At 41.7% G+C, this 9,268-nt stretch overlaps 1 protein-coding gene across 1 annotated transcript in view; it reads left to right on the top strand.

The window, feature by feature from the left end:
- The first annotated feature begins 351 nt into the window (after positions 1 to 351).
- The window catches only part of ATP5F1A (ATP synthase F1 subunit alpha), a 51,401-nt gene continuing 42,484 nt past the window's right edge, over positions 352 to 9,268 (top strand). The window contains exons 1-2 of the mRNA XM_085629161.1: positions 352 to 524; positions 2,145 to 2,226. Coding sequence (XP_085485287.1) covers positions 465 to 524; positions 2,145 to 2,226 — 142 coding nt within the window. The 5' untranslated portion in view covers positions 352 to 464. The remainder of the gene's footprint in view (positions 525 to 2,144; positions 2,227 to 9,268) is intronic.

The following is a 9,268-nucleotide window of genomic DNA, read 5'->3' as shown; positions in this document are numbered from 1 at the left end:
CAGTGTTTCTTCCCAATATATTTTTCACTGTATTTTTATGTTAACTGTAACATGCCTGCTCATAATAAGCTGCGCCGAGATTGCATAACCTAAAACATGCAGTTCTGTCATAGAATAGTGGACGATCCTAAAACAGTTCTGTGAAAACCCATCCTTGTCCTTTACAAACATAAGAGGCGCAGGCTTTGCGTCCTTCTCTCAAAGAACGGGGACGTGGTTGCCCACACCCACTATGGCTGCTAAACTAGAACCCGCATGTATTGAATGAAGTATGCGGTTTAGTGTTTGAAGAGTTCCAGGCTGTGAGTGCTTCCGTGATAGGCCCAACCCCGTCCACCGCCTCCTCCCTATGACCTTCCCCTAGAGGAGCTCGCGGCGCGGTGGCCATTTTCTCACTCTGCCCCTGGAGTCAGCCACAGCGACAGCAGAAGTTGGAGCTCCCCCTCCCCATCTAGGATACAGATATGCTGTCAGTCCGTGTGGCCGCTGTGCTCGCCCGATCCCTACCCCGCCAGGCGTGCACGGTAGGTGGCTTCCTCCCGCTCTCGGACAGAGGATGGGAAAACTGTCTTTCATTTCTCCTTCAGGTGTCAGTGAGGATAGGCATCGCCATCTTGGCCGGCATGGGCCTGTAAAGCTCTGCAGTGTCCGGAGATTGTCTAAGTAACAGCACTGATTCAGCCTGCGCCCTGCATTTGTGGCATCCTGTGGTGGATTTCTTGTCCCCATGCTAGACTCTGTCCTTAATGTCTCTGAGCAGCAAACGGTCGGAGCTTGTGCAAATCGCCTGCACAACTTGCAACCATACATTAGAGTGTTTCCTTATGTTGAAATGCTGCTCCGTTATCCAGTAGGATGCTCAAACGGTGTAGTTGTGTGCGTGTTGTATTAGTTATGGTTACCTGCCACAGGAGGCCCGAGGTCGTATAAGTCATGACCCGTAACTGTCAAATTTCCCAGTACTTGCTGGACTCTCTGGAACTCGTCTCGATTTAATAGTGGTTTGCAAGTCCAGCATGCAAAGCTAAAACCTCGACTGGATTAGGCACTTGTTCGCTTGTAAAACGTATTTACCTGGGAGCTCTCACCCTGTCCGAGAGTGCCCTCTCCTGCAGCTGTATTCTGTTTGCCCCTAGACGGGCTTGTTCTGTAAGCATTTTGCTTCTTCGTTGTTGTACTCATTGAAGTTGTACTCAAACCTTGAGACTCGCAAATTGTTCACTAGCTGTCTGAGTGATCTGCCGAGTGCTAACCTATCCTTATGCATAAGGGTTTGTCCGTGAGCTTTTTATGCCTTTGCGGCCCTCCAAAGTGAATGCATTTAATCGGCAAACATTCCTTCCCTTGTGTGTACTTGGCAGCTAGATAAATGAGTGTACAGTGTGCCTTTTTGTTTGTTAGAGGTATGAATGAGGCATCTTTAGGAATTCTTCTGAAAGATTAACTAAAATACATACGTTAACCTGTTACTTTAGACCGTGACCCGATTTCTGGGCCCCACAGGTTGGGACCTTTCCACATGCTTTCAATTCAATTTTGAATGGTTACAATAGGTCATTTTATATTTTTGGGTGTCTTTATTCCTAATGAAACCATTAAACACATCTGTTCTGGAGTTTGTAATACGAGATTATCACGTCCAATGTACGGTGTAAGAAAGCAATATTCTCCTTTGTGTGACTCGCAGATCTTGCACTATTGAGTATTACATGAGATGCTGTCCGTGGCTGTATGTCTTGATGTTGCTTCTGGTTAATCTAGAAAATTAATTGTTGTCGAATCTTGATATTAGTTATTGAGAACTCCCTTGGAGTTACACTCAATTTGCAACAAGATTTCGACTGTTTTCATTTACATTAAATAATTGATGACAGCATTTTAAAGGACAGTTTTGTTGCAAGTGTAATTATTTCCGTTTCATGCCAGGTTGGTCTAACGTTTTGTTAGGCTGCTAGGTTTTGTAAGTAGTGCTGTCAAGGTTAACCTAGTGCTCTATATGTCAATGTCACTGTTCAGTGCCCATACAATTGTAGTTTTTCCTGTTTCATCACCTGTCGAGACTTCAAAAAAACAAGCATTGAATACGTTTCAAGGGCTTTTCATGCTGATTCCAATTTTTTAAATGGAAATGTCTATCGTGACAGGTGTCCAGAAATGCCCTTGGCGCGGCCTTTGTTGCTACAAGGAACCTCCACGTGTCGTCCGGGACATGGGTTCAGAAGACTGGTGAGTGAAAGCCCATTTAAAAATGAAATGTAGTCCTCCAGAATTATTTGCCAAAAAATGTTCGTTCTGCACAACGCAGCCAAATTAACTTTGTGACCTTGGTAATGTAATTGACCAACTTCCACGTAGACTGTAAAACAATATTATGCATGACATCGGTTTCTCTTGCCTGACAGTTTTCCTTAAACACTTCATCCTAGCTAGGTCCATTCGTTTTTTGTGTGCAGTTTTTGGTTTTCATTTTTTAGAAAACTTTTCTGAAAGTCGGTGATGCACAACAGGAACAACATTGAAGTCTTGTCAAATCATTGCAAGTCTAAGGCTGCTACCCTGTCTGTAGATTTGCTCTGGGACATCTTTTTATAACTGGGGAAGATGATTGATGTTTCCAGGATCCTTTGTAATGCCATCAATCCGTCTGAAATAAGTTTTCAGGCAGCTCGACATTAGAAGTTAGAATGAGTGGCCTCTTGGCCTGTTTGGGTCACTGCAGTTTTTGTTTCTCAAATAGGTTGTACATGTTTTTTTTTTTTTGCAGACTCGTTGAAATAAAGCTTAACATACAGTTCACCCAAGAGTTTCATTGTGTGGCGTGTGTTTTTTTAGTAGACCCAGTGCACCCCTCAAGAATATATTTTGCAGCCGTCCATTAAATGTGAAATGACAGTTAAAGTGTACCAACCGTGCAACTGTACAAAAGTTCTCCTGCAAAATTGGTTATGAATAGTGCAAAGCAGTTTCAGATCTTTACATTCTTAGTCCAAAAATCAATCTCCTCGGATGTGATTTTTGACATGCATTACTTTCGGAAAAGTTAAGGAAGTAATGTTACAATATTGTGAAGAAATGGTAATCTGACTGGGGATTTCTAACTTTAAAGCATCCAAAAGTGGCTCCTTGGTGCACACAGCTAGTGTGGTTGTGTACGCTCTTTTTTTTAATTTGATTAACTTTACTTTCTGTAGGTGGTTGCGATGATGGACAGTTGACCTGTGTATAGTGCATTATTTCAAGACTTGAATTTATCATATAAAACTCCCTATGGTGTTTGGGTCAGGGGTTCGTTCGTTGGTCATAAAACTCTTTTTTTTTTTTTTTTTTAAATTTTATTTATTGCTTTACTTCAACAAATAGTCATACATTGAGCAATGTAAAAAGGAGCAGAAATAATATAACTGAGAAACAGACAGCGAAAATACACAAATAGGGGGAGTGTCTTAAATCCATTTAGTAACTGGATCCCAGATTTTTGATCCTTTCCTTTTTTTCCTTATCCCCCTTAAGCCTATACATAGCCATTTCTAAATGATAAATAGAGAGCAGCTTACATTGCCATTGAAAGGTTGGGGGTTCATTATCAATCCAACGAGAAGTGATGCAGAAACGGAAAACGGACATACAGATAAACAAAAATGCTTCTTGAGCCATAGGTCTTATCCCAGACTGATCTGCTTGAAAACCAAAAATTACCAGTTCGGGAGAATTTCACAGCAATCCCTAAATTATTAATAAAAGATTCAATATCGATAATAAAACAAAGTTTCTCACATTTAATAAACATATGAATGGAGTCTGCATCCACCTCATCACAGCGATTACATCTTGATTCACCGCCAGCCTTCCACTTAGCTATCTTAGCGGGAGAATAATAAAGATCGAAGATAGACATATAATGTTGGCTTTGAAGGGATCCGTTAAAGAGTACCTTAATGGATAACTCGATTGATCTACCCATATCGATATTTACTAAATCTAGCTTCCTTTGCCATTTATTCTCCACAGAAGATAAATCGTCTTCAAATTGATTAATAGTCATTTGATAAACTGGGCCTATTTTCTTTGCTTTCCTCGTAGTTTCTAATATCTTATTAGGAGTCATACAGGAGTGAGTGAGAAGACCTTTCGATTCTAAAAAAAAAAAAACTCCGGATCTGAAGATACTTGAAAAAATGATGCTGTGGTAGACCATATTTAGTTTGGAGAGCTGAAAATGAAGAGAATTGAGAATCTTCGTATAAATCTCCCAAAATCTATTCCTGAAAGGAGCCATTTTCTTGTGATTTGGTCATGAAAAACGGGAGATAAGGCAAGATTATTAAACATTGGGGAATAATAGCTAATTTCACCCAGACCGAGAATTTTTTTCCTAAATTGTCGCCAAATTGTAGCACAGGCTAAAATCTTAAATTTGTTGGGTTCAATGATTTTGACTAGGCATTGAGGAGCCGCCTTGCCTAGCAGTAATTCATAGACTGAGGGATAAACGGATTCTTCAGTGACAATATCCGAAAAAAGGAGTATACCCATAAATCTTAAAGAAATAAGCCAATAATACAACCGAAAATTAGGGACTCCCCACCCCCCTTTCAGTCTGGGCAAAAAACACCATTTCAACGCTCGGCGAGAGCGATGATACCCCCACAGGAATCTGGAGATCATTCTATCAATTTTTGTGAAATAATATGCCGGAAACAAAAGTGGTATGGTTCGGAATAAATATAAAAACTTTGGAAAGATTAGCATTTTAATTATATTGACTCGGCCATAAAAAGAAATGTAAATTATTTAATCTCTCAAGTTTTGTTAGAGTTCAGGACAGGCTCAGTATTTAAGCGTACAGTCTCATCGACCTTGGATGAAATCGTTATCCCCAGATATTGGGCTTCAGCCAAAAGCTAATTCATTAGGTCGGCCAAAATCAGAATGAATTAATTGAGTTTTAGCCACATTTAATTTATAGCCAGATAGTAGGCCAAATTCTTCCGCCAGGAGAATGATTTTTGGTAGTGCACGTCTAATGTCTATGGTAGTTACGGCAACATCATCCGCATAGGCGAAGATTTTAAATGAGTTGGTATTAATTTTTACAGGTATAATATCTGCCGCAGAGGATAAATTACGTAGATATGGTTCTAGATATAATGCGAACAGCAAGGGGGAACAAGGGCAACCTTGTCTAGTCCCCCTTGTTATCGCAAAGCCCTTAGAGAGAGAATTGGTTATTCTTATGGCAGCTTTGGGTTGGATATAGAGGGCTTTAACTGCGTTAATATATGCAATGGGAAAACCCATCCAGAGCAAGACAGACCATAAGAACTCCCAGGAGACCCTGTTGAACGCTTTTTCTGCATCCAACAGGGGCACCGCAACTGGGGATTCAGAGGTCTGTGCCCAGTCTAATAATGCTATTTTTTTAACATGGTCTGTGGTGTCTCTTTTCAGTATAAAGCCATGTTGTCTGATTAACAGGCGGGTCGGCATCAGTGGATTCAGTCTATTAGCGAGAATTTTTGAATACATTTTACTATCAGTAGAAATCAAAGAGATGGGTCGATATGAGCCTAGTTCTTCACTATTTTTGCCGTTCTTTTTAAAAATGACGAATAGCATGAGACCATGACTCAGGTGGGTTGCCGGCGAAAGCAGAGCAAAAGATCTTCATCAGTTCTGGCTTTAGAATTCCTCTAAATACTCGATAGAATTCTAGAGGAATGGAATCAGGACCCATGGCTTTGCCGACCGATGATGGCTAATTCAATCTCTTCCCAAGTAACTGGGGCGCTGAGACACTCCCCATATTCTGGTGACATTTCTATAGTGTTAATCTTATCAAGATAGTGTTTTGTGGCGAGATCAGATACACTGTCCGGTTGATGATACAGCAGTTGATAGAATTCATTAAATGCTGCCAGTACATCTTCTTTAGAAGTTTTAAAGCCCCCGTTAAGATCTTGAATTTTAAGAATCTCATTAGCCGTAGCTCTTTGGCATAATCTTTGTGCTAAAACTTTCCCGGTTTGTTTGCTCAGTTCATAGCTTTCAGTCCGATGTTGATTCAATCAATCAGTTACATTTATAAAGCGCGCTACTCACCCGTAAGGGTCTCAAGGCACTGGGGGGGAGGGGGGGGGGGTCAGTGCTCATAGAGCCAGGTCTTGAGCTGCCTTCTGAAGGAGAGGTGGTCCTGTATGGCGCGAAGGTGGCTGGGAAGGGAGTTCCAGGTCTTCGCTGCCAGAAAAGAGAAAGATCTTCCGGCGGTGGCTTTGCGGATGCGGGGATGGTCGGCTATATGAGCATAAACAGAGCTGCGTTTAATCGATAGATCGAGTTGGGATTCCTCTGTCTCTATTCAACTTGATGCTTTCCGCAAGCTGTTTCTCTGCATGTAGAACCATATCACAGTCCTTTTTAAATTTGTTCCGCTTGTCCTTTAATTGAAGGTTAGCATATTTTAATGTCTCTTCCCCGTACAACTGATTTAAATGTGTCCCAGACTACTGGAACTGAAGCAGACTCATTGTTTATATCTCAAAACTCCTTGATAACATTAGACATAAACTGAATATAATCTGGTTGTAAAAGTAAATTCCGCTGGAACGTCCAGGTTGATTTATTGCCCTGTCCAACTAATGAAAAACTAAGCTTTAAGCAGAGAGGGTTATGATCAGATAATAGTTTAGGCAGAACTTCTAACCCAATTTTATCCAAAAAGAACTGAGATAAAAAAAAAGTAGTCAATACGAACAAATTTCCTATGCGGAGCAGAGAAAGTAAAGCCATACACATCTGGGTGGGCAATATGCCAAGCATCAGATAAGGCATTATCTAATACCAGAGACCGCAGAGCCTTAAAAGACCGTGGTTTCAAACCTTTATATCTTGGATTTTGTCTGATGCTGAAGTCGGCATCAATGTGAATATTGAGATCCACACAAAAAATAATGGGAATACTGCTAAGAGCAAGCTCCTGATTTAGATAAATAGCTCAGTCATCCAGGTTGGGGCCATAGACTAAATCATGAACCTGTTCTGAGAAATTAAAAGTTCTGCCGCGGCCCCACTCATCAGCAGAGGTCTTGATTACAGTACCCAGATTCCGGCGCATGAGTATAGCTACGCCTCGTTTAATGCCGGTCTGCCTAGAAACTATTAACACATCCAATCCCAGATTCTTTAACAAATCCCTTTTTTCCCATGATAAGTGTGTCTCTGAAGGCAGAGTTTATCTATTTGTAACAAATGAATCATTTTGGTCAAAATACCTCTTTTTCGCATCATTAAGACCGTTAACATTGAAAGTGCAAATTTTAATTATCCTATCCATTGGATGATGGAACACAGAAGGAGATTAGAAAACTGTGGTCTATCAAACATGGCTCCTTATAAAGTTGGAAACAAATCACAATAGCAAAAGATTTCATTACTTTGCCCAATATTGCGTCATTAGTAGACCAGTCTGAACAACACTCCGTATCCTGCAAATAAGCAGTCATTATCATTGTACTCAATTTTGACTGATGTTGAATTACACCCTCCCCCCCACCCCAACCCACCTTATGAGGCACAGGGACAGCCAGTCCCTGGGATCACAGAGTGCCTCCCCGCCCCCCTCCCAGATGACCCGAAAAAAAAATTAGTGTTAAAAAATCAGCTTAATCCAGTCAGCTAACTATATCAATCCAACCTAGCTATAGCATTTTTAAATAACATTTCTATTGAAAATAAGCATTAGGTCATAGAGAATCGAGATTCTTTTGCCAAAATTTCTGAAACAAAAAATTTTGTTTGATTTTTGAAAATAACTGAGTTTGGCTGGATTTTGTAAATAGACAGTGGCGCCTTTTTCTTGGAAACTTGCCTTAACTGCCACCGCTTAGTAACAGTAGACTGGCAGAAATCCGGCCTTACATAGAAACAACAACTGTTAGCAGAACGCTTTTTGTCAGGTCTGGCCAGATCAAAAATAGCCTCTGGCTAAGAAATTATTGAATCTGACCAAAATGGCTCCTGGGTACTCTCCTTCTTTTGACTTAGATTTAATTTGAAATGGAAAACGATGGGCGCGTTCAATGACCAACGGCCAGTCCCAAGAAGTGAGTTCCGGGAATGCTGCTGAAAATAGTTCACAAATGTCCGGAACGTTGGGGTTCCCGACGGCCTCCCACCGTGTCAGTATGGACGGAGAGCATGGATTGGTGCATGTGCAGAGAGAAGACTGTGTATGTGTCTTGGGGTAAGCCGGGGGCGTGGGGTAGAATCTGGGGTCAGTGGAACGCGTACCGAGGAAACCTCTGCACGCCCCCCCCTCGTGGACACATCTGATGCTGCCTTGTCCCCCTGATTCTGAGGTTTCCGGACTGTTACATTTTATCTGTAGACGGTTGTGGCTCTCCCGTCGCCCCCACCTCCCCCTTGCTCATCCTCATTGTCCACCTGAGGGTGGAGTATGTATTGTGTAGTTCCCCGAATGTGGTTAGACGCCCCTTTTTTGATGGTTTCCGCCTTGCTTTTTGGTGTTATTTTATTTTCTTCGTTTGTATTTCTAAAATCTGTGTATCCTGATAACCTCTGAGGTGCACTCCGTAATTTGTTAATTCGGTTGGGCCCCAGGGGGCCTGTTGCTGCCTTGATGTTGTTGACCATGTATATATTAGCGGCCGGCCCTGGTGGTTGTAGGCCCATGTTTGTATTGATTTTTATGTACAATAAAGGTTTCCTCAAAAAATAAAAAAAATTCCGGATATCTGCTCCACCAAGATTCTAAGGGACTCCTAACACACGCAAGTTATTTCTCCGCAATTGGTTTTCCAACTCAGCAAGCTTGAAGCTGACATCATCCCGTTGTGCTTTAACAAAGGCAAGTTCCTTCTTTTGTGTGGCAACTTCGTCTTCAAGGGTAGATATCCTGGTTTCGGCTTCCGAGACTCTGGCCGTCATGTCGGTGCAGAATTTTGTAATACGGCGCACAGCATTTTTCACTTTTTGGCATGTGCCTTGTGTGCGGGCAATCTACATTTTTGTATCTGATCTATGAGCCAACATTGTCTGGTATATCATGGATCAGAATCAGGTTCTTCAAGAATAGCTTGTTCATTTGGGAGATTAGGCTGTATGGATAGAGGGTCCTCTGCCCCATTAGACCTGTTCCTAGATAAAGGTATCCTCCTGACCCTATGTTTCTTTACAGTTACACTAGAACCAGGTGACGTCTCACTTGCCCCGGTCTCCTCTCCCAAGCTACTGTCCTCCGGATAATCAGCCC

This window comes from Triturus cristatus, chromosome 2_1 (genome assembly GCF_964204655.1).
Source record: "Triturus cristatus chromosome 2_1, aTriCri1.1, whole genome shotgun sequence".
In the NCBI taxonomy this organism is placed as follows: domain Eukaryota; kingdom Metazoa; phylum Chordata; class Amphibia; order Caudata; family Salamandridae; genus Triturus; species Triturus cristatus.
The sequence above is the reverse complement of the archived record's forward strand: the minus strand, read 5'-3'. Positions and strand labels throughout refer to the sequence as shown.